This window comes from Berghia stephanieae, chromosome 6, assembly GCF_034508935.2.
Source record: "Berghia stephanieae isolate SIO BIC M18660-M18661 chromosome 6, UCSD_Bste_1.3, whole genome shotgun sequence".
NCBI lineage: Eukaryota > Metazoa > Mollusca > Gastropoda > Nudibranchia > Aeolidiidae > Berghia > Berghia stephanieae.
Window position 1 is genome coordinate 65,967,109 of NC_088365.1, and position 26,873 is coordinate 65,993,981.

Consider the following 26,873-nt stretch of genomic DNA (forward strand, 5'->3'; position numbering starts at 1 on the left):
ATACCACCAATGTACTTAGTTTGAGATCACCTATAAGTCTCATCCGGACACAAGTACAAAATCCAACAAAGAGGAACACTCTCAAATGCTTACATTATACATTAAAATTAACAAATATAAAATACATAACAGAGAGATGATTTACAAGGAAAAAATATCATCTCCCAAAACAATAACTATGCATTTGACTGTTTCCCTCCCAGTCAGGACTCCAAACAGGGCCAGGACAAAACCACGTAATCTCATTCCAAGACAAAGACAGAAAGCATGTTGGAAAACAGATATAAGGGGATAGAAGACACAGTATGTACCTTCCTGCCCGCTATGGGAGGTCAGGATCCCCACCCAGGTAAAGTGTGTAAACCTCAATTTCTTGTAAATCAAGTTTCTAGAGTAAACCTCAATTTCTTGTCAATCAGGTTCTAAAGTTTGTAAACCTCAATTTATTTGTCAATCATACAAGAATATTCTAAAGAAATTGGTCATATTTGTAGCCTATCTAAATTACATACAGTCATTGCATCTGGCCGATATCAACACGCTTCACATATTTATGCCCAGGTCTAACCTGGAAGATAAAGTTTGCTTTAAAAAGAGCGGAGCCTATAGATAATGACAATTTAATAAAGATGTCAGTTTAAAAATGTGTTCCTCTTGGAGTGTCTGTTGAAATTCATAACCAATCCCATTCATGCTTATCATAAAAATACAACCACAGAGTGACAAGTCCAAGATAGAGATCCTTGTTATAAACACACACATAAAAGTAACATTTCAAAATATCCTTGTTGTATTACAAACACATATGAAGTGACATGTATAAACATGTTATAATACAAAATTCATAACAAGAATATAATACAGAAAATCATTTGCATTGTGTCCAGCATATGTAGTCATTATGTATACATAGAATATGTCAAAGTATTTCTGATTTAATTCATCAAGTATTGTATAATATCAAAATAATATAATAAAAAACAGAGAGGAGAGAGAGGTTTGTTTTTAAGGGTTATATGGCGCTTGCAACACATTTAGGCCATATCCGCGCCAGTAAAAAGGAAGAAAATGGGAAAGTAAATAGTTCTCTAGAATTTACAGTTGGAGTATCCAAGAAAAGGTGAGACAAAGGGGAATTGGTTCAAATAGGGAACAGATGTAGATTCCAAGAGCACACTATCAATGTACTTAGTTTGAGATCACCTAAATGTCTCATCCAGACACAAGCACAGGTCCTCACTAAGAGGAACACACTCCTATGTTTACAACTCAAAATATTTATGTAAAATAAAGATAATACAATGCATAACAGAGAAATGATTTACAAAAAAAAAAAAAAATATCATCTCCCAAAAGTCTTACTTTACATTTGACTGTTTCCCTCCCAGCCAGGGCCAGGTCAAAGCAAGTGATCTCATTCCAAGACAAAGACAGAAAGCATATTGGGAAACAGATATAAGGGGATAGAAGACACACTGCCCACTATGGGAGGTCAGGAACCCCACCCACAGAGAGAGATAGAAAGGGGTTGTGTTTTGTTTGTTTATTTTAAAGGGTTTTACTGTACTTGCTATATCATTTAGGCCATATCAGCGCCAGGAAAAAGAAAAAGAAATTGGATAGTAAAAATATTCTAAATGTACAATTAAAAGGACTCAAGGAAAAAGTAAGACAAAGGGGGATTGGTTCAAATAGGGAATGGATGTAGATTCCAAGAGCACACTATCAGTGTACTTAGTTTGAGATCACCTAAAAGTCTCACCCAGACATTAGCACAGGTCCCCACTAAGCATAATAGAGAGATGATTTACATTGATAAACTATCATCTCCCAAAACTATAACTATACATTCGACTGTTTCCCTCCCAGGCAAGCTCTCCGGCCAGGGTCAGGACAAAATCAAGTAATCTCATCCCAAGACAAAGACAGAATGCATGCTGGAAAACAGATATAGGGGGATAGAAGACACAGTAAGTGCCTCCTTGCCCACCATGGGAGGTCAGGAACCCTACCCAGTAAGGGGTTACGTATTAAAGCAATGAACATTATTCATGTACCATACGATAACTAAATATATTCATAATGATATCTTAATTCATTCTTAAATATCTAATTTAAGTTTCCTCCACACCGGCATTCATAATTCACACACATTCAATCATAAATTAATCTCAAGACATATTTTTACCATGTAGCAGACATAGCAGTAAAACATGGTTTGCCGACATCGGCCAGTCACTGAAAACAATTCAGGCTGCCTACTCTCTACAAATATTACCATGGCAAATTAACATTTTTACAAACAACAATCCACAACTGTCAACACACAGACATTTTACTCATACCACCCCTTCCCTGACATACACAATCAACAGATCAAACAGCCTATGAGCAACAGGGTTTTTTCCCACAAACCACAAAGGAATTGAACAATCTGCCAGAAGAAATAATGACAGCAAACAGTCATGAACAATTCCTGGCTGTTCTGAACGCATACAACATGGTGAAGCGCTTGTCACCAGCAATATGGAATTGGCTACCCTAACCACGGAGGAGATCGAAGAGTAAAACAGTGTATTCTAATTTACATCAGGAGAGTATGGTTGAAAGAACCAATCTGTACACATTTCAAAGGGCCACAACTCATAATCAATAAAAAATGAAATCAAAGGAAATTTTATTAAGCTTTATTCACAGGAAGTTCTGTTATTTTCTTTCGGATATTTTTAACAAAATAACATTATGTTGACAACCGGTACATTTTAAAAGTGCTCTAAATTACTTCCTTTTGTAATTTGAACATAGAGTAATCTTTTGTTGAAGTCAAGCCAGTAGTCTCTCTAATAAAGAAAATGACAGCCATAATTTGGTCCACTTATATGACCATCTGACAGCTCTGGATAGCGTCGATTTTTATGTTACAGATGGCAAAAGCGATAAAGCAATTTCAGTGTTAAACATGTGTTCTCATTGGCTAGCAGATCTCTTTGGCTATGAGTAGGCTTTTCTATTGGCTATAAGTTAAGATACTGGTCAGAAAAGATGTCATCTATTTGACAAGATTTTTTAATATCAAATGTCGCTATAATGCATGTCACTATTTTTTTGTTTTTATTTATTACTAATACTTTATAGCTAAAAAATTCAGGCCAGAGGTCAATGTCATTATATCCAGGGGTTGTCATTATTTCAGGGTGTCGTTATCCAGAAGTTGCACTGTATAGAGGATAGAAGACATAGCAAATGACCTTTCTGTCTACTGTTGGAAATGTTGAGATCAATAGACCTGTTTAAAAGTTAATTACCATTCACCATGTGATATGACATCATACTGCCATGCCGTCTATTGAACCAACTACTAGAAACTCTGTCATCATTTTATAAACTTTTCTCAGACAAACATAAATGTCAGACATTAGCATCTCGATCACCACCTTTTCCTTCCAAACAAAATAACAAAATGAAATGCCTCGTCTGTATTACCACTCCTTTTATAGTATATTTCAAAATTAAGCCATTGTATTAATTCTCTCATGAATACGACACATTCAACGTTTGCATCAGCACACATTTCACCGTCGTGTAATGTGTAACAAATTAGCATTTACAACACGTCTCTTTTCATCATCCTTTGAACAATCATCACACTTTTCTCCAACATCGGAAAAAGTAAAAATGGCAGGTTTCATCAAAATTTAATATAACAGATTTTTAAAAATAACAAAATACCAAACACAAAATGTTTCGGACTCAAAACCCCTCTTCAGACAAAAACATTGAAAAAGGTTAATACACCACTTGTAAGTGATGTATTACTGTTTTTGTTAATTTGCCGAAGAAGGGTTTTGAGCTCAAAGCATTCTGTGTTTGGTATTTTTTTTATTTTTCAAATCTGTTATATTCATTTTTTTTTTTTTTAAATTTGCATTATTTTATACAGTCCACAGATTAACAAAAAACATGAAAGTGATTATTTTCTATAAAATTCAAATTCAAGTTTTCACCCAACTGATTTCATACATTACTACATCACCCATTCATAATACTAATACATACATATTTATATCACCCATTCATAATACATACATATTTATATCACCCATTCATAATACATACATATTTATATCACCCAGTCACAATACTATCAAAGCAACATACATAATGTGTAAGGGACTGATTAAAAAAAGAAAAAGAAAAAAAAATTATTATTATTTGGCTTGTATAGTGTACCTACAGTACTGCATACCTATGCAGTGAATAAGCAGAGATGCCAAACGATTTTTTTAAAAACTGAAAGTGAGTGGAGCATCCCATCTCACCTAAAACAAACCTCGTAAAGTTTTCAAATGAACAAAAAAAAAAATCATCTCTCTTACCTCTCCCCTTTCCTAAAAAAAAACCGGAAAAAGACGGACAAACGGGAGATTTGGCACCCCTGATTAAAGTACTGATATTAGCCTAGGTCTGAAAATAAGGCTGGTTCTAGTTTCTAGATTTGCATAGAACATCGTAAATATTTCATTCCACATGTCGTGTCTCATTCTACTTTATCAAACGATGATTCAAAATTCAATATGGAACACAAATGGTACACGCCTAATTCATAGACATGCCACAACTAATGAGTTACACAGGTAGTTGCAAGAATTCAATAACAATATGTCTGTCGTGTCCACAAGCTGCTTTTAATTTTTTGTTTGTTGCAAAGAAGTCATCGAGTACAGGAAGAATTTTTAGAATAGTAAAAATTTCTTATAAACAATTTTCAATCTTAGCTTGAGTTATCCATGATAAAGAAATGGAGAAATGGCGTATTCGTGTAAACAAATATAGTTTATTATCTCCCAAATGTACAGTGTGAGGGGAGAGTAATAATAATGGAATATATAAAATATAAATAAAAACGGTGTCTATCACTCTTGTCCATCCATCATCATCACCATAAATGAATCTCTCTGACTTCACCGATAATTTGACTGGCTCTTTGCAAGGCCTGAAATAGAGATCAAAAGACATGTGATATAAAATATGTGGTGGTAGAACTTGTAGATCCATCACTAAAATCTAAAACGATCACAGATATTGTAAACACTACTGCCCTAAGGCACACTTCACACAATGTCAAACTGCCCTTTTTCCCCCTTCCCCTCCCATCCCATTCTTCTCACACTGAAAAAAAAAAATTTGAAAATTAAAAAAAAAAATTTTAAATTCCCATCCCTGATCATATCTAGCCAAAAACAAAATTAAAAAAAACAAAAACAAACAAATCAACCAAAGCCGGCAATTCATAAAATGAGGATTTATCAAATTTCTTCCTTTTTTTTTTGTTTGTTTGTTTGTTTGTTGCTTTAGGTCTCTTCCAACACAATTCAGGTTATATGAGAGACCGCTGAAACAAAAAAACAAGCAATCTAACAAAAATAGTACAAATGTAAATCAAAATCATAACCTAAAGATATCATAAGCTAAATTATAAATAACCAAGAACAAACAGGCAGAAGATTTACAGAAAAAAAATATCCCCTGTCAAAAATACAATCACAAACCAAAGAAGCAGGATAGGCTAGTAAAGAGAAGAAGAAACGACATCACTATCGGATCGTACACCCATGCGAACATCATAGGTATATGATTCAAGGGTGATGCTCCCATCCAACCACCCGCAAATTTCTTCCTTTTTTTTCCACCCAAAGTCCAAAGCCACAATGCCTCTCCCTATAAACCGTACCTGTAACATTTCCATTGCTTCCTTGCGACGAGCAGCGATGTGAAGTGATTCCTCCAATAACGTTTCTATCTCTTCTTTCCTGTACAGTTGACTGACCAGCTCACTCTGGAAACAGTTGGAAAAATAGAAAAAATTGTTTGTTTGTTTGTTTTCAGAGGGTTTACAGTACTTGAACTTGCAATGCACATCCATGTGTTTTTTTTAATGACAGGAAGAGAAGTAAGACAAACAGACCTTACATATAGGGGAAAACAGGAGAAAACGAAAGAAGAACTGTAACCCAGTCTGAGACAAAAACCATGGCCTCACCTGGATCTTACATAGTTTTGTATTATCACTCAGAATAATATCTAACACCATCTAATACACACATGAAATACATTAGAACATAACCGTAAAACATCCGACAGATATTTGATTTACAAGGGGATAAAAACATTTCTCCAAAAACAAAATGCAGTGTGAATACCCCTATGTCATGGTGTGATTCTCCAGGATTGAATAGAACTGTCCGCATCTTAGAAAAACAAAGTACCTCAAACAATATCTGAACCAACCAGGATATATGAATATTCATGTACGAACGTAAAGACCTCACAATATAATTAAAATGATCCTGTTTAACACTGCCATAACAGTTCATGTTTTGTTTTGGTTTTTAAGGGTTTTACAGCACTGGCAACACATTTAGGTCAGACCAGCGCCAGTAAAAAAGGAAGAAAATGGGACAGTAAAAAGTTCTAGAATTACAAAAAAGCACCCAAGAAAAAGTAAGACAAAGGGGAATTGGTTCAAACAGGGAAAAGATGTAGATTCCAAGAGCATATTACCATCAGTGTACATAGTTTGAGATCACCTAAATGTCTCATCCTGACACAAGCACATGTCTCCACTAAGAGGAATATTCCAATGTTTACAAACCATTATATATTTCAAACCAAAAAATATGTAACAGTACATGACAGAGAGAAGATTTATTGGGGAAAAAATATCATCTCCCAAAACTATAATTATACATCTGACTGTTTCCTCCCAGTCAAGAAATCTGGTCAGGGCTAGGACAAAACTAAGTAATCTCATTCCAAGACAAAGACAGAAAGCAACTCGGAAAACAGATATATAGGATAGAAGACACAGCGTAACCTCCTTCCCACCATGAAAGGTCAAAGACCCCGCCCAGAAAAGTTCATATAAATACTGATGAAAAGGAGAAAATGGAAAGAATTCAAGCAGCAGAACTATTTCCATCAAAACTTTCCATTTTTACATTTTCATTACCATTTGTCGATTCCTGACTTCACGCAGCCTCTACAGATGTCTACTTTTGCCACAACATTTCTTAAAGCTTTTCACGTTTTGATGTTATTTGACTTATTCCAACAAATATTTATATTTGATATTTCACATACAAATCTTATCTATGATATTCCTCACCCTTTGTATTTTCCTAGGCCCATGAGTTTCTTTGTCCCAATTATTCTCAGGGAACATTTTCATTGAAATTATTAATTTTGTCATTCGCAGGATCAGCTCATTTAATTCATTTCTAGAAAATTTCAGACCAATTTTTTAAAAATGTGTTTAGTCAATGACTGGCAGTGTTTACCTGTAGATGATCTTTGACGTAATTCACAAGGAAATGCATGATAGCCTTAGGCGTGCTGTCTTGAATGTTTTTCCTCACAATCATAAAATAAGACTTGATCAGACGTTCTGTTTATCAAATGGAACCAAAAATAGGAAACGTAAAACAAGTTTCAATATTTATTTCTGATTTCTGAAATGGTTGGTGATATCTTCTTACATTACAATACATTTTATAGAAACGGTCAAAGAACGAGAGAACTAAATCTCTATGGTTTGTTCTGGGCTTCATTACTTCTTGGTATTTATGTCAATACTGACATAAAAAAAAAGAAAAAAAAAAAAAACAGATTTATTAATTAAGCGTGAAATCCAAAACTTTCATCATTCCCCTTCAAGATGATTCCTCTAGCCCCCCACCCACCCCTTGACAACCTGATGGAACTCCTTTCTGGTTTTCATCTATGCTATGCATCCTGCCTCTATGGTTGTTCTATGCTATGCATCCTGCCTCTATGGTTGTTCTATGCTATGCATCCTGCCTCTGTGGTTGTTCTATGCCATGCATCCTGCCTCTGTGGTTGTTCTATGCCATGCATTCTGCCTCTGTGGTTGTTCTATGCCATGCATCCTGCCTCTGTGGTTGTTCTATGCCATGCATTCTGCCTCTGTGGTTGTTCTATGCCATGCATTCTGCCTCTGTGGTTGTTCTCCAGCCCATCCAGACCCAGATATCTTGGGAACCTTGGCTACTTTACTCATCATTATTTTTATAAAAATCACACCACGTGATTGAAAAGGCAAACAAACCTCATATCAATTGTTGCAATATAAATTTTAGTACATGCGTGATATGTTGTGTTTTTCGGGGAGTTTTTTCTTTATTCAAACTAGTTTATCCAAAAACATTTATCAGTTTACCTATGACTTCATAATGGTTTGGTTTATCTAAAAACATGTATCAGTTTACCTATGACTTCATACTGGTTTGGTTTATCTAAAAACATGTATTAGTTTACCTATGACTTCATACTGGTTTGGTTTATCTAAAAACATGTATCAGTTTACCTATGACTTCATAATGGTTTGGTTTATCTAAAAACATGTATCAGTTTACCTATGACTTCATAATGGTTTGGTTTATCTAAAAACATGTATTAGTTTACCTATGACTTCATACTGGTTTATCTAAAAACATGTATCAGTTTACCTATGACTTCAAATGGTTTGGTTTATCCAAAAACATTTATTAGTTTACCTATGACTTCATAATGGTTTGGTTTATCTAAAAACATGTATCAGTTTACCTATGACTTCATAATGGTTTGGTTTATCTAAAAACATGTATTAGTTTACCTATGACTTCATACTGGTTTATCTAAAAACATGTATAAGTTTACCTATGACTTCACAATCTCTTTGTTCTCGACTTGATAACTTCATTGCAGGCTGTTCTGGCTGGAGAAGAAAAAAAATAGATCATTTTTTATGCATTCATTATGACAAGTATGGTTTCACTTTTTGATTTTTTTAAATGCCTTGAGTTTGATTTCCTTGCTCTAGAATAATTCAAAGGATAAAACATTCAGATAAATTGTGAAGTGGGCAATTGTATCAATACTGATGAGAAATAAAGGCAAGGGCATGGAGAAGTGCCAGATAAAATGTAACAAAAGCCAATGCAAAAATGCTACGATTCAGCCTTTTGGTAAATTTAACAAGTGCCCAGCCAAGTGTGGTGGTTAAAATTAAAGAGGAGGGGATTCTAAGACGATGCGTTGATGGAGTTCTTTCAACAGTTTCCCTTCAGGTAAAATCTAGCATTCCATGTCGATGAAGATATTCCATTCATACTGGAATACTCTAGAAAAGTGAGTGGAGCATTTACATCAATAATAACAACAAGTAACAAAGAAAAAGACAAAAAGCAAATTGGAAAACAGATATAAGGGAAGAGATATAAGAGACAGTAAGTAACCTCCCTGCCCACTATGGGAGTCCCACCATCTAAACACTCTCAAAGACATAAAAACTTGTGCGGCTATATGGTCTAGTGGTATGACACTCGCTTTTGGATCAGAAGGTCCAGGGTTCGAGCCTCGCTCGGCTCATAGTTGAGTCCTTGAAAAAGGCTCCCAGGTGTAAAATGAGTCCCTAGCCGTTAACAGCGTTGTCTTTGTCTGAAAAATTGTAATATTGCCTAACAGGCATCATGTCCCTTCCTACATGTTGAATGTTGCTGTTGATCAGGGACCCCTTGTAAAACGCTTTGAGCACATTAAGTAGCAATGACTATCCCGCACAAATCTTTGGGCCTCTTTTTCGCTCACGAAAAGCCCGAATTCGCGACAAAATATGGGACGAAGCCGTTTCGTATATGCTATTTTAAAAAATTAATTACGACACTGTTTATCGATGAATATGACTGAAAGTTGGCACACAGTTAGAAAAAAGGTCATTTTAGATTATGTCAAGCGACAAAACTCGTGCGATTACCAGGAGACCGTTAAAAATAGATTTTTACTCTTTGGAGTAAAATATTTCTAAGACTACTGGGCGTGGAGGTTTTGTCGCTGACAAGGTAATACATGAACATTTCTTCTTTTTGGTTGTAAAATTTCATATGAATATGACGAGTACTTTTCCCGTATTTTACAAAACACCATCCTAAGTTTCAATCTTTTAATCCACTTATTACGCAAGATACAACCAAAGGTCGAAAAAAAAAAATGCCGAAAAAGCGTCCCATATTTTCGCGTTTTTTTCCTCTTTGCGGGTCATCCAAATAAATGACACCTTTGAAACTGCATAACTTGTTTATTTATGAATGGATTGTCAAAATTCAAAAACATTTTTACTCAGTGGAGATAGGGATTTGATTTTAGACAAAAATTTTCCTCAAAAAGAGAAAAAAACATTTTTCATAGTCATTGCTACATTAAGTGGATATTGCGCTGTATAAAAGCTCGATTTAAAGCCATAGACTGGGAACTGTAGCAAACACTACTGGTAAACCACTCACCACTTCGGGGAGCAAATTGAGGACTTTTTTGTTTGATCTGGCAGGTGACGGTGCAGCACTGTTGGGGCCGCTACTAGGCTGGGATGTGGAAGGTTCTGAGGACCTATCACTTGCAGCTCCTGTGATGGGGTCCAAGCGTTGGGAGCGGATGAAATTGGAGAGTTTCCACGAGCCGCCGGAACCATTGACCAATTGTTCAGTTCCAGCTGGACTGTTAGTTGTGGTAGACGATGCCTGCTGAATTGAAATATACAATGAAAACATATTTTAAATGCTAATTAATTGATCTAGAAGCTACTGATTTAGAAGCCATCAAATTGGACATGTGCACACCTGATAACTTTTCACAGACAAAATTCTGGAAAATGTAAGGGTGTATATGGGATTAAAATGAATATGGTGGTGGTGGTGATGACGGAGTTGATGATAATAATGATGATGATGATGATGATAATGAAAGGGTAGTGGTCGTGCTGGTGGTGGAGGAGGAGGTAATGGTGTTGGTGGTGATGACAGAGGTGATGATAATGATGATGATGATGATGATGACGACAATGACGATGAAGATGATGATAATGATGTAGATGATATTTTTTCAGAATGATACAATACAATCCAAATCAGTAAAATGGCTGGCCATTAGGGAAATCAGGAATGAGAAAAAGTTGTGGGAATTTCCCAATAACATCGGGACAGTTGAGAGGGCTACAAGTAAGTAAGCCACTGGACTAACACTCGATGAGCACCAGTTCAAGCCCTAATATTTTATTTGGGTAAAAACTGTAACTCTATATCTTCCTTATTCATAATAAAGACCTAAAGACAAATTCAACAGGAGATTAATATGAGGATTTTATTTCAAAATATTTTAGTTTGTTAAAAGATTTTGAACACTGGGAAATTATAACTTTTCACCTCCTTTTTATAAATATCAGCCAAAAATGACTGTTCCATCTAAGTAAACAACAGATCTTTATTTGTCATAACTGCACCATATTAGTTTGATGAGTCCCAATTATACACAACTAACCTTATCTTCAGCATTCTTGTCCATGATGCTTCTATGACTGCTTGATCGATGACCATCCAGGGTGTGATCGTTGTTGACCATTGCCTTGTGCATTGTCTGGGCCTCGGCGAAATCTGGATGCTTTGTGTTGATGTAGGCCAGCTCTACCTGGACCAGGTTCTCAACCTGAAATCCATAGACAATGAGCATAGAATTATTTTTTTTCTTAATTAATCAACTTTTATCAATGCTGATGGTGCCAAAAAGTGAAAAAAGAGGAAAATTTTTTAACAATTTGCCTTTAAGGGCCATTTTTACATGCTTAACCCCTGTACTTGAAGCAAGAGAGATGATAAACTATCATTGGAGAGTGATAAAATGCACCTATTTGTTCTACCACACATCATATAGGGGGAGAAAATTCCTCCTCTGGCTCCTAAATCGCAATAGCACTGTTTTAATATAACGCAAGATAAATAAATGTGTTCAAACTGCTTTATAAGGAGCTCCGAGGCAACAAAAACTTGAAGCATGTAGTACGAGACACGAGACATGTAAGGTACTATGGCAATAATTATTATTTTTGAAAGAGACACCCCTGTTACTGGCCAAGTATGCAAGTTAGACCCAAGTCTGCTGGGAGAATGAGAGTAAAGAGCCTTTTTTCAATGATTCAACTTTGCACCACCCTAAGCAGGACCTAGAGATCTGAAAATGACAACCAAGCACACAGGGGCCTGCAAATCTAACCAGGACATACAAATGATACTAGAGTTGAGTTCAAGTTGACCTGTATAATCTTAAAATGTATTCATGGCTTAGAACCACAAAACCTAATGTCAGTGATATCGGAGTACAGGCCACCTCAGACTCTCCGCTCCTCACAACACAGCAATTTAGAAAGAAAAATGTCCAAAACAGAACATACATTTTACTTTGCGACACCATCTATCTGGGATTCTGTCTCACTCTTTACCAGAAGTGCTTCAAGTCTACACTGAAGACAGAATATTTCAGATTAACTTTTCCTAAAATATTTCAAAATCATATTATTCATATTTCATTGGTATCTACAATTGTAACATTTAATTTTCTTAAAATTGAAACATTTAATTTTCTTAAAATTATCATGTCACCTATGTCTTGTCAATCGCCAGTGAACATGTTGGGTGGAGATTGGTGCTCTGTAAATCTTATTATTGTTATTATCAGAGGAAAAAAATGTTACCTTGATTGTAAAATCTGCTGTTAATGCTTGAAATACTGATTTATAGAATGAAATATTATTCTATGTTGAGAGGCAATTGTCAAGAAGGAAAATTAGTGGATGGGGATGGAGAAAATTACAAGGAAAACACTATCATCCTCCCAAAGACGGTACAGGATTTGGATCAAAAACAACAAAGATCAAATGTTTTTGGTAAAAGTAGGATGAATTAGAAATTACAACATGCGTTTAATATTTACATTGATAATATGACTTATGGTTTATACACGCCCAGTACAATTTACAATGTCTGCTTTTTTTTGTTTCATACTTAAAAGGACCAAGTTCAAGTCCCTATCATGCTGTGTGACAATGAGCAAGTCACCTCGCCCCAGTTCACTTCGCAGCACTGCTGTGAAACTGATGCCTGGATTATTCCAGTCTTCCTTTAGAATAGACCCTTACACAAATTTTCCTTTAGAAATGAATAACAGGAAATTTATTTTCAATTTTTTTTATCAAATCTGGGTTGGCGATGTAGGAGGAAAAAAATTACTGAACTTTAAGGCTAAGACATCGACCAACCCATCTGAACACTGAACTCCAGTAAAAAGACATTACATACTTTTTTCCATTTGCCAGATAATTGGAAAATATACAGACATTTTTTTAACATACTGAATTCCGTAAATATAAGAACAATTGGCAACCATGATAAATTCTTATCCCAAGATTGATTACATTATTACCATAGTGTTGGTGGGAGGTAGTCTTTGTCTCAATAGGTTGGTAACAACATCGACGATGCGTTCATGCAGCTTTGGAAAACGTAGCATTTCTTGCTGTGAAAAGATAAAATTAAAAACAAATACATGACATGTTAGTCCATGGACACATGCACCATTCAGGTGAAGGCAAAGTCCTAATTCATCATTCCTAAAGTGTTTCAAGTATTTACTTCAAACGATCAATTTAATTTTCTGTCAATCAACATTTTTAACAGGAAAAAAATGTCAACAATTCATAAAATGTCAAATTTAGCCAATTAAGTACGTCCTCTTGAATCAGCTTGGCTATTTTAAATAGATAATGAATAATTTTTAAGTTTTTGAAGAACTTATTCCTACATGACCAATGAAGAACATGAAACTGAAAACAGAAATAAAATGTAATTTTAATCAATTGAAAAGAAGATACATTTTTAAACATGATAAATAATTGGACGAAAGTTAAATTTTTGAAATAACTTCAAAGAGAAACCAATAAATTAGTAGAATTATTTATTTTTTTAAATTAAAAAATATGAAATAAAAAAAGTGACAGTTAATATGTTAGTGCTTTAGAAATCATGTGGAACAAATCAATAGAAATTGCAGCAAAAATATAAAGAGTAAATATAACTTATATGAAGTACAACAATACAAAAATACATTTCACTCTGTGACCTTTATCCGGCAACTAATGAAACAAAGAGATTTTGGCAAAAATATAAAGAATAAAGATGGCTCATGAAGTGAGACAATAATAAAATAAGTTTCACTCTTTGGGCTTCATCAGGCGTCAGACAAAAAATGCAGATAATGATGAGAGAGAAAAAAATAATTGACACTAATCTAAAGAAATCAAATTTTGACCGGACCACGTTGACATTTTTAGACTTTAATGGAAATTTTAGGGTTTGACATTAGTTACAATGTCTCAAATAAAATCAAACACTAGTGGGTTGATCATTATAAACAAAAATGAATACAAAAGCTTCAAATAAGAGGAAAATACCAAACACAGAATGTTTCGGGATCAAAACCCTTCTTCAGACAACAAAAAAAAACAATCAAAACAAAAAGCCAGATCAACGACAGAGAGGATGTTCCAAATATTTCTCTGTTGTCAATCTGATCTTTTAGTATTGTGTTTATGTTTTCATTGTTTTTTGTTATTGGCTGAAGAAGGGTTTTAAGTCCGAAACGTTCCTTGTTTGGTATTTTGTTCTTTGTTTGTTTTTTTTAAGCTGTTATAATAATATTCATTTTTGTTCATTACTCTTTAGAGTCCAACTTGTAGTAACTTTGTATCACTTTGACCAATTTGGTCATTGAGCATCTGATTGACAAGAGACAAAGAGTGGTTGATAAATGGGCCATACCTGTGTACCACAGTGTTGTATCATTCTCTGCATCTCCTCATGAACCAATTCAACACAACGCAGACTCGGTTCCTCCAACCTACGGATCTGTCTCTTTACTAGCAGCTCAAAGGAAATTTCTGGTACAAACAATGCTGGACGAGGACCCTGGATTATAACCAAACAAAAATGCTTTATATAATATGCAAAATAGCATCCCTGGATTAGAACCAATCGAAAATGCTTTAAACAATAAGTATAATAGCATCTCTGGATTAGAACCAAACAAAAATGCTTTATACAGTAACAAGTATAATAGCATCTCTGGATTAGAACCAAACAAAAATGCTTTATACAATAATAAGTAAAATAGCATCCCTGGATTAGAACCAAACAAAAATGCTTTATCATTTCCAACAGCCTAAGTCATTTATCTCCTACAATAAGTAAAATAGCATTGGGAATAAGAAGCAAAAAATTCTCATTACAACTTTTTTTATCAATGACTTAAAACAAAGTGATACTTATGCAAGATAAAAGCCTAAAGAATAGAGGGAGGGATAAAGTTTATTTCATGGACAAAAGAGATGTTTGCAGCAATAAAAAGGGTACAGGAAAGTCAATGCACATCTAAGGATAATGCCAACATTCTATCCTCTCGCAGTATTAAGCAAATGTGTTGTGTAAAGCAGCGCATTCCTATGACATAAATATATAAGCAAATCTGCAGAATGACTTGAGTAGAGCAGTCTCTAAAGCTTCAGCTTCTAAAATTGATTGTCACTTTGTAAATGAATCATCGGGAGGAACAAACTCCAAAGACCAAACATAAAAGGAAGTGTGATTTTTGATGTAGCATGGATTTTGTATTTACTAACTGACAACCAACTACTTAGACAGGAAAACTTATGTTACAATACATTATGACTGCAATATGATTTACAAGGTTAAAAAAAATATCTATAAACATGATGACAGCATTCAAACAACAACCAACTGGCCGACAATCTTTTGCTGTAACCAAATGAAAAATGGCCTTCATGGTCAATAAATATATCATCAATACCAGCATAATCGTCATCGTCATTATTATTATTATCACCACCACTACCACCATTATTATTATTATTATTATTATTATTATTATTATTATTATTATTATTATTATTATTATTATTATTATTATTATTATTATTATGATTATTATTATCATCATTATTATTATATTATTATAATTATTATATTTATTATTACTATTTATTATTATTATTATTATTATTATTATTATTATTATTATTATCTTTATTATTATTATTATTATTATCATTATTATTATTATCGTCATCATCATCATCATCATAAATAGGTTTGGAGAAAATACATAGATGCCAATTTTTCATCAAGTTTTTATGAAGGGATCACACATCTTTTGAGATTAAAACTCTAATCAGAAAACACTGACAAAACTTAGCTTCAATTTCGATGGTTCTCACCGTGGCATTCCTTATAGCTGTCAATATGTCTCGTGTATTCAGCCCACCCAGAGGATCCACAGACTCCAACGTCCGACCAAATGTTTCATGGAAGATGTAGCATATACGTGCTCCACCACAACTAGAAAACAAAAAAGTCAACCAAAAAATAAAATATCAAATTTAGGAAAACAAATTGTTCCAAATCTGAAAACAATTTGGTTCATGTTTTCAACTTCAGCATTTTTTATGCATGTTTCCATGTGCGAGATTTAGAAAAGGGGAATTTTCAAATTGGTCACTATTGTACTTTGGAATCCCTATGATTGGAGTTTTGAATGAATTCCCAACACCACTGCACGACCTTGGGACAGTGCACTGGGAACGAGCTTGAAATTTCAAAGGCAGGAAATCAAGAATACTTTTTAAAAATCCTCCAATGACCTCAAGTATGTAATTTCTTATCAAGATTTATCCTTATTTACACCAAGCAGTGAACTTTAATCGACATCAAAATATTTGACCTTAAGAATAATCATTGTGGCAAAGATATCATTACACATCAAAATCTATTTTTAATAAAAACCATAAACGTGGGGAGAAAATTATTTCTTGAACTTCCATGTTTTTACATAAGGAAAATAGGAATGTCTCATAATATTCTTGCTATCACTATTATGCATCAGATTTTCCCTGAAATAAAAGGGACGGAATAAAAACTGTTCCCCACCCCTCTATTTCGTCTTCATTTTGTATTGTGGTGAACGACACTTTCAAATCTTCACATGAAAAAGTAAACCATTCTAAAGTTTTCTTCTTTTTAGGCCATAGCGTCTAAATCAATATATTAAAGACTATATCCGTGTATATTGTCCATTTTCAAAGTTTTCTTCATGAAAAATTCTTTGCTAGGATTCTTTTGTTCATTTCTTTTTTTTAGTCAAAAGTAACCATAAGATACTTTCAGGGTCGAAGTGATACCTTGAAAAAAGGAATGCATTGAAAATTGAAAAATGCATTGAAATTGCAGATTAAGAATTTTTAATCTAGCAGATCTTGCAACTTTCCAAAGTAACGAGCACTTTTTGTTTTAAAGGGAAAAGAAAAGAAAGAAATTGACTTATGAAAAACCAAAGTAGATCTCACCACTTCTATTTGAAGGAAAACGGTTGTTTGTGTAGACCTATAATATGATGATAACAAGAAATGAAGTGAGTAGAGATGTATCAAAAGACAATACAGAAAAAAACGTTTGCAGTGATTAGGAGTTCTGTTACAGCATCCTCCTTTAGCTCTACAATCAACTTTATCCCCCACTCTAATCTTTTTTTTTTTTTAAATAGAGCTTATAACTTAACTGCTAGCTCTCTAATAATCTTTCTTGGTGTAAGTGTGTTGACCTTGTGATCTCCAGAAGTTGCGATAGGGATTCAAGATAGACAGTATGTTTGATATCTCTTTTTTTTTTTTTCGGATTGGTGGATGGCGTCAATTGTAGAGCATCCCTACTGTAAGCAGGCAGGGGTGCTGTAACAACAGGGTCCTGGGTTCAATTCCCAATCACTGCAAAAGTTTTTTTCTCTATTATCTTTAGGCATTTCACATTTCTCACAATTCAAACCTTACTTTAAAAAAATTTATTTTTTTAAAAATTGAAGTGAAAAAATGTTTTAAAAGAAAAACAATTACATACAGCTCTGATGTTTCAATGTTCTTTGCAGTACCCTCAATAGTATTGCAGTAAGCTGAAGCAAATTTAGTGATGATCTGCAGAAGTAACTGACTCTGAGGAGGGAAAACAAATCATAATATATTCCAAAGTTCAGTCTCAATCACTAGGACTGTAAAATAATGTGCATGACACAATGTTTTCATTTGGAATCAGATAATGTTTGTTGAAAAAAAAAATTATATATACACACAAGTTAAAAAAGATATCAAAAGATATATAAAAAACGAAAACACACACATACATAAATTATTGAAAAGTAGCATAAAAATCAGAGCAAAATTATCATCAACTGCTAGGACTTTAAAAAATGACATCTTCCATGCTGCATGTTTAGATACTGTCACCCAGGTATTTCAGGAAAGAAGATAGATAATCCATCAAACAGACGTTTGATGTCAACAGGAATTACCCTTATCCAAAGTGAGTAATTGGGGGTAAATAATCTTGCCAAAGGAAAAAAACGCGAGTGCCTGAAACCGAAAAAAACTTATCAATAAAACCAAAAGCTTCATATTCCACGACAGGCACCCTTACAAATAACATGATATTTCAGCAATAAATACAGGGGGAAAAAAAAAACAGCATATCTTTCTCAGTCACTGTTACAGTGGCCGCGATCATATAAAGCAGTTTTCAAAATCAAAAACTTAGAAAATGGAAAAAATAACCATACCTTATCACTGATGGGTTCTCCGAATGAATTCAACAGAGATTGAAATTGGGCAATCAATACATTTACTCTGGTTTTCAATTCTGGAAGACAGTCTCGAATGTGATGCATCAGTAGCTGAAAATTCAATTCAATTCATGAGTTGGAACAAACAAAAGAAAGGAAAAAAAAGCAATCTAAGCCAAATTTCAATCATAACATTGGCTGCCTTAATATCAAAATATCAAAATAAACTATAAAATAAATATGAATATTTATATAGCACATTTACAAGGATTTACTATGCTCAACGCATTTCAAAATGTTTCACTTATTCCTTTAGCAGGCCATATGGAACCATATTTCCATATTACCAGTCACCTGGTAAGTATTAAGTGTCCAAATCAAGGACACAACTTCAGGATCAGAATTTTCCACAACCAGTCACCCACTTAACATCGTTTGACTTTCGTAACAAAAAGAGATGCCATAGTACTGAGCCACTAAACCAATTATTACTATGTCATCATATACAAAGAGTGTAATTGTAATCCCTTGTAATATCGGTGGGTCTGACTTTAAAAACCATGAATAAGATGCAAAATGAAGTCCCACCCTTTTGGCAAAAATGTCACCATGTTTCACAATTTTTGGGTTTTGGGGGTTGCCATCTTCAGACATTCATGAAAAAGGGACTGACTGAGATAATTGAAATGCGTAAAAATGTGCCTCAATGTCAAAAGGGCAGAAACTGCAGATCAAAAACAATTGATACTCTGGAAAGTAAATATTCTTTCAAATTGCTGCTTTTCCCAGACAGAAAACATATTTCAGTCTATCACAAAATTCTTCAAACATACAAGAGCCCTAGTCATGATAATAGACAGTCTTCCAGGCAAAACATATTTCAGTCTATCACAAAATTCTTCAAACACATACAAGAGCCCTAGTCATGATAATACTTCCTTCATATGAGAGAAAGAAGTAAAAAAAAAAAGAAAAAAGTTACCTAGTTCAAAGTGTGAAATCTCAGAGAATGAAAGTGTGTTATAATCAAGCAAGAAACTGGTCCACCATTTTCAAGGCCCCTAACCCCACACCAATCAGGTTTATAAATCAACAAATAAAATTGTCATCCTACTTTACAAAGTAAAGAATTGCAAGATAGGTCTTTGAATTTCTCAGTCAATACTGATCTATCAGTGAGAGTCAAGTCCAAATTTATTGATTTCAATAATACATCAGTGCTTCCTCCAAGAAATTGTCAAAAAGGAGGATTTTTTAGAAGCCCACCGACGGGGGTCCGAGGGCTTGCTCCCCCGGAAAATTTTTTTAATTGCCATGCAATTAGAGCCATTTGGAGCCACTTTGGCATCAAAATTATGATTTTTGTTAAGACCTCCAATAACCTTCTGAGGAGCAAAAAATTGAAAGAAAATTTTTTTTTAATCTTCTTGACATGACAGGAATTACCGGTCAACAAGAAAACCTTAATTAGCTTCAAACAAACCCTCAGACACAATTAACTTTGTAATTGCATCTTCATCATGGGAATTTTACTAAGTTTCAGAAGAGTGATTTTCTAAAAGTCCACATCTGACATTAGTTCATGGTAAAAATTGAAAACATTGGTATAGAGACACTTTATTATACTCCAAATTGTAAACAAGCACGAAACAAGGGGACGTCACTCAAAATATGCTTAATCGTGTGATTCTGTACACAATAATAGTATTCCACATTTTCTTCTATTGTTTACAACCAGGGGCTGGTAAAACATTTTTTCAGCATTTTTTTTTTCTTGAAATTTTCCGCGGATATTTCTCTTGGTTTTTGACAAGTGCGGATTTTTCACGGATCATTAAAAATGCGGAAATCCGCATAAAAGCAGAAAAGAGGAGGCACTGATACATACAAGAAAATTAACTTTGAATCCTTGGTTAACTTTAGCTTTTTATGTCAGCTGTAATTATTCCTTTCATCTCCTTAAATGATTCCATAAATGTCTTGAGTAGGTCTAATACTAATTTTTTAAAAGTTCGTCAATACATTTGTGTCATTTTATGTACCATGGTCACTAAGCTCATACACTTTACTTTTTACTATAAATATCTATACATAAAATATTTCCACCAACTTCCCCACTTGGTGGGGACCCTGAATAGCTAACTGGTGTAACATAAAAATATAATTCTATTGTAACAACCCAAAAGAAACTTCTGATTACCCGATTCAAAGTCTTGGCCAAGAAAGGGGTTCCATTTCGGCTTGCCAGAGAGGGGTATTTCTTTTGAAGAAAAGATGCTTCATCTTTCAAGGCTTCTTGCAGTTCCTGTAAATATACGGACGGTGAAATAATATTAATAATAAGAAGAAATAAGAAGAATAAGAATAAGAAGAAGAAGAAGAAAAAGAAGAAGAAGAAGAAAAAGAAGAAGAAGAAGAAGAAGAAGAAGAAGAAGAAGAAGAAGAAGAAGAAGAAGAAGAAGAAGAAGAAGAAGAAGAAGAAGAAGAAGAAGAAGAAGAAGAAGTAAATGAATAAACAAATATATTAATTAATTAATACATAAACAAATACATTTTTTTTTTTATACGAAGAACTAAAAAGAAAGACAAAATACCTTTTTGTTGTTGATATCAGCCTGACTCCTGTTGACAACCCCAATGATTCCAAGTTTGACAGGAATGACTCGACCACACAACACATCCATGGCATCAGTCCCGGCATCCATCAGATCTAGCTTTGTTATCACAGCCAAAGTCCGTCTGCCTAAATATGAAATAGAGCATGGCAGTTGGTTATAAATAGAAAATAACAATAACTAATACAAAACAAAGGCACCAGTTAGACTAAGTGGAGAAATATTTTTGTTTTACAATGACATAAATCAGTGCTAATGAGTGAAAAAAAAACGTGGAAAAGGAGGAAAATGTCCAATTATTGCCTTTAAGCCCCCTTTTTATGGCATGAAACCACCATTTTTAGAGCAAAGATGATAAAACTATCATTGATAGACAGTCAGGCTCTAACTAACTTTTGGAGATTGGGACAGGGCACCTGTTTGTTCCACCACACATCAACTGTCTCATTGCCAGTACATTGATTGGGGGAACACACACCAACTGTCTCATTGCCAGTACATTGATTGGGGGAACACACATCAACTGTCTCATTGCCAGTACATTGATTGGGGGAACACACATCAACTATCTCATTGCCAGTACATTGATTGGGGGAACACACATCAACTGTCTCATTGCCAGTACATTGATTGGGGGAACACACATCAACTGTCTCATTGCCAGTACATTGATTGGGGGAACACACATCAACTGTCTCATTGCCAGTACATTGATTGGGGGACACACATCAACTGTCTCATTGCCAGTACATTGATTGTGGGAATTGTTGTAAACTTTAAAAGGAAGAAATTCCTCATCTGATTCCAAAATCACTCATTTCTGAGGACCGATGGAAAACTATCAGCATTGATAAATACCCTTTTACTATTTTACTATCCCTACAAAGTGCATAAAGTGAATATCATAACTGTCAAAAGCTGAGGACTGTAAAAATTATCTGACAAAAATTAAATATAGCAACTTCAAAAGAACAAAATAATTAAAACAGAAAACTTTGGAATTTTTTTTAATGTCGACTGAAGAAGGGATTTGAGACTGAAAAATTTTGTATTAAGTATTCTGTTCTTTTTTCGAAGCTGTTATGTTCATATTTGTTCATAAACAGCACAGTACGCCATAGAGTACATAATTTTTGGAGATAATTTTCAGAGAAGAGAAGCAGGGGAAAATTTTCATTTTTGTTGAGGGTTTTTTGTATCAAATAAGATTGCATAGTGATGAAACTAAAATATTAAAAATTCTAATTAATTAAACTATACAATATTTTTCAATTTCATATTGCAAATTGGTGAAACTTAAATTCTAAAAATTCTAAATGATTACAAATTAATTTCTTAATCTAATTGGATCAGTATCATCATCATCATCATTATGGATTATCCCTCCTGGATGTGGCCTCCACAACTGCCAACCAAAATAAGCTTCTGTCCTGCGCCATCCTTCCACATTCGGTCACTGGCTTATTCATCCATTCGTTGATGTCTTGTGACCATCTTCTTCTTGATATCCTTCTACCTCTTTTACCCTCCACAATACCCTCTAGAAAATTTTTCCAAGAGTGTCATGTCTCTTGATATGTCCAAAAAAAGGAAGTTTTAGTTTCTGTATCATCTTGATGAGATATGGCTCCTTAATGCCCAGGGACTCTTTCACATTTTAATTAGTTTCCTTTGCTGTCTAGGGAATGCAGAGAATTTTCCGGTAGCATTCCATTTCAAATGCATTAATTGTGTTCTCATCATTTTTTTTGTGATTATCTATGTCAGTATAAGAATAGTTAATATTGTAAACAATTAAATAAAAGCAAGAAGTGGATGGAGGAAGAACAATATCACAGAGCAATGAAAGCAACGAGACAAAATACCCTCTGGATCATATTCCCTGGCCAGTTTGATGGCCTCTGATGTGGCAAAATCTGTGTTGGCCGCTGTCACAGCCAGGATGACGGAGTTAGGGTTCTTGATGTACTCGGTGCACAACTGACTTATCTGAATTTCTATATCAGGCGGCTGGTCTCCCACTGGAACCTTGGTCAACCCTGGCAGATCCACAAGAGTCAAGTTAACGACTCGGTGTGAATAGATCTTAAGGACAATTGGTTCTGGACAGATACCCTGAAAGTTTGAGGTGGGAAAAAAAAGATATCAAGTCTTCATTTAGTTTTTTTAAAGATCAAATAATATGGATTAAAAATGTGAAACTTACATAAAAGATACAAATCTGTTTTATCTCTTGCTTCTTATCTAAAGACATAAATCCACAACCAACATATGTCGAAATCTTCATAAAGAAGGTCAACATTATATGGCAGACACAGAAGAAGATATACTGTACAGTTGCAGTGATGGGCACAAGCAAGGTCTCTTGCACTTCATGCTCTATATACAGAAATTATTCAAGTTTTATCTTGCATCGTCAATAGTGGCAGCGTAACTAAATTCATCAAACCAAAAGGCATTACTAAATTCATTATTGACTTTCAATTATTTAATTATGAAACTCATTGTATCTAAATTCTATTTTGTACGCTCCAAGTATCATGATTCTTGAATAATTATTAAAAAACTCAAATACATAAAAGAAAGCAACATAAATATTCAAATGTTGATGACCATCATATTGAATATGTGACCATTTTCTCTACCCAGTATTATGACAGGATGAAACAGACACCAAATCTAAACTATAAAATCTAATCTATGAAAATTAAGCAAACAAAAAAGCTAGACAATGAAATAACACTTGAGGTCCCGCTTTTTCACTCAGACTGCAACTGCAATTATTGTTTTTGTTAACAAAATGGTGTTATTTGAAAAAACAGTACTTTCACTTACTGAGCTGTTGTGAATTGTTAAAATGAAATAACAATGGAAAATAAACACCAAACAAAAATTGAGTGGATTGCACTTTGGTGTCATGTACATAATTTTATAATTATATGTTCCAAAGATATTAAGTTTTTTAATCCTACCCTCTTTTATCAGAAAGACGGTATTATTTCAGTCTCAAATTTTGTGATTTTAACCATTTTTATTTTACACTCAATTGCTATCCTGCTCACCCCAACATAATACAGAATCCAGACAAAGGGTCGCATATGTACACATTGCATAACATCCTGCATTGTCTTTAGGCAATTGTCATACATGTACAGAATTCACTATGTCCTACACTGTCTTTGGCAATTGTCATACATGTACAGAATTCACTATGTGCTACACTATCTTTGGCAACTGTCATACATTTACAGAATTCACTTTGTCCTACACTGTCTTAGCAATTGTCACGACTAAGAAATACCTTGTTGGTCCCAGACATTCTGTCGGTTTCATTTGAAATTTCCTCACAAACTTCTTTAAAATCTGTGTAAATTTTGTTCTTTGTGTGTAGAAATTTAGCCCATTCTTGGACTGTTCCTTTGCCTGTAAATCAAAAAGAATATTTATTCAAATCATGTATTTTGTTTTGAGAAATAAAGACAACACAATTCAAATTATGAATTACCAATGGTAAAAAGTCAACCATAGTATAGAATAGAAATAAATATATTCAGGTTTGGTATTCATACTTATGGGATGCCAACTAGGATGAGCTCACGCTCAAAAAATCTTTTCACACTTTTACACACCTGATAACAAAACAAAATTGTCATCATTCGCCAACACTATTGCAATGGAGATGAGAGACAACAAAAAATATCACCAGCCTTTATCAATAATAAGGAACCCAAAAGCTCAATCAGCAACTCAATTAGCAACCATCTTATCTCATGTGAACATGAGCCTAATTTATCAGTTTTATTAAAATCTTTTCCAGTCTATTTCAACCAAAAGTAGTGAACAATAGCAATTGTTGTTACCTTTGGATAGGACATGAGACTATCAAAAAGTACTTTCCACCAGATCTTACAGACCCAGTTACAGAGGGCAATAATTGTTGGAAGGACAGAGGGATTCAGAATAAAATATCAATTGCATCCTGGCCTGGTTCGAAACTAGTCCCTTTACTTGTAAAGTGAGAACTCTATCAGCTGAGCTGTCAGAACCCAGCAAGGTCTTGTAAACACAATCTGATGTAAAAATAAATTTTCATTCTTTACTCTTGAGAGTACAAAACTTTTGTTATTATCCATTTCACACAGCAATCAAGATCAGGAAAAATTCTGGCTTCATAGCTCTGTTGGCTTTAGATTATTTTTGTTCTCACAGTAACAGAAAACAAATTCATTAAAAGAAAATGAGTCTCACTTGCATCCTCATCACCACATTTCCTGTCCTTTGATGAGTGTAAGAGTTGCAAGACAAGAGGTCTCCGTGTGACGATGCCAGTTCCTCTTGGTAAGAAATCATGGCCGACTAATGTTTCAATGACCGAACTCTTTCCAGAACTCTGAAAAGCATAAATTTAAAATCTTGTAAAAGAAAATGAATACATTATTTATGATTTTTTTTTTCAAAATCCAACCCAATAAATATAATCTATCTGCTAGTCTAGACGTCTATGATGTAAAAATTTAAGAACAAATATGAATATAACAGCTTTAATAAAGAAAAATATATTAAACATAGAATAGTTCGGGCCCAAAACCCTTCTTCAGCCAATAGAAAAAAAAATCAAATCATTAATACACAGCTTAAAAACTCAAAGCATAAGCAGAAGAAAAAAAGGATTTGGCACATTATGTTGGCGAGTATGATCTCAAAATGAACGGGGTCATCTCTTTGGTCTACCTATCATTCATACACGACGGCGATGCTCTTTCCCTTTCTTCAATTGTTATTGAACAGTATTTTCTTAAAATATAGGACCGAAAGATCAATGGAATCTCTGTTACGGTCCAAGGGTTACAAATGTTTCATCAGTTTTCTAAAAAGAGCACTGACTGTCTAGTCAGCAAGGCACGGTGGCAATTATTTCAATTATTGGCATTGGCGATCAAGTGAGAATTGGTGAAAAGAAAAAGTTGGCTGTTAAGCCAGAAATACATTCATTACCTGATTTCCAACAACAACAATCTGTGGTAAATGAATGGACTCAGAGCCCACTGTATTAAATACATCTTGTAATTTATTTATCACTGGAATTAGAGACTCCATTTCCTTAGTTCTTCGCCAGCAGAACGACGGTGTTTTTTCAATGATATGATACACAGAGTTGCCTAATTGCATAACGATACATAGCCAAATTATTGCCAAATTATGCCCACAATTATCACTGTTGCTAAACCCTTTCTTTGAGTTTTCGCTTCAATCACCGTCATTTTCAAATTTTGCTCGATTTGAAGCATCATGAAAATGAATCAAGATTTGAGATGCTAATCAAAACAGAGATTTGCATTTGAGTCGTTCTTTTTTCTTTGACTGGATATGTATTCAGTTCGACGTGCACTTATTTGCATGTCTGATAACCCAATTCATTATGGGCCCATTGTTGTAATGGAAATCTCACAAACATGACGCAAAATATTGTCAATTACACCAATATCAAACTGGGCCCATAAGTGGATTCGGATGTCAGACCTGCGTATATGTACACGTCGATTCAGTTGTATTTCGATCACAAATGTAGGGGAAGAACCAAATACATATATAAGGTACCATATACTTTTTACAATTTATATACAAACTGCCAAAATGGCATTTCTGCTAATTTATGATAGTTGGATGAGGGCAAGGTTACATTAATTGTAACGGAGAGAGCGG

At 34.2% G+C, this 26,873-nt stretch overlaps 1 protein-coding gene across 2 annotated transcripts; it reads right to left on the minus strand.

The window, feature by feature from the left end:
- Window positions 1-423: 423 nt before the first annotated feature.
- On the minus strand, window positions 424-26,336 carry LOC144975482 (dynamin-1-like protein). Of its 2 annotated transcripts, none has more exons than XM_078919607.1 (17): window positions 26,166-26,336; window positions 25,419-25,560; window positions 24,472-24,593; window positions 23,036-23,285; window positions 21,150-21,298; window positions 20,756-20,860; window positions 18,553-18,666; window positions 17,841-17,932; window positions 16,169-16,289; window positions 14,697-14,843; window positions 13,303-13,395; window positions 11,368-11,532; window positions 10,338-10,574; window positions 8,716-8,773; window positions 7,338-7,444; window positions 5,732-5,836; window positions 424-4,993 (listed from the first exon to the last, which is right to left on the minus strand). In XM_078919607.1, exons 1-17 carry the CDS (start codon window positions 26,265-26,267, stop codon window positions 4,937-4,939), a joined length of 2,166 nt encoding a protein of 721 aa, XP_078775733.1. In that variant the 5' UTR covers window positions 26,268-26,336; the 3' UTR covers window positions 424-4,936. The 2 variants fall into 2 exon arrangements, with proteins under 2 accessions (XP_078775733.1, XP_078775734.1); XM_078919608.1 differs by having other exon boundaries at window positions 773-4,993; window positions 10,338-10,571; window positions 26,166-26,325.
- Between the last annotated feature and the right edge of the window lie 537 nt (window positions 26,337-26,873).

Bases quoted from the DNA above. Each gene is read 5' to 3' on its own strand.
- LOC144975482 (XM_078919607.1), bottom strand. From the start codon at position 26,267: ATGGAGTCTCTAATTCCAGTGATAAATAAATTACAAGATGTATTTAAT. The intron at 25,561-26,165 runs GTAATGAATGTA...TATGCTTTTCAG, and splicing joins TTGTTGTTGTTGGAAATCAG to AGTTCTGGAAAGAGTTCGGT. The intron at 5,837-7,337 runs GTAAACACTGCC...AACTGTTTCCAG, and splicing joins ACGTCAAAGATCATCTACAG to AGTGAGCTGGTCAGTCAACT.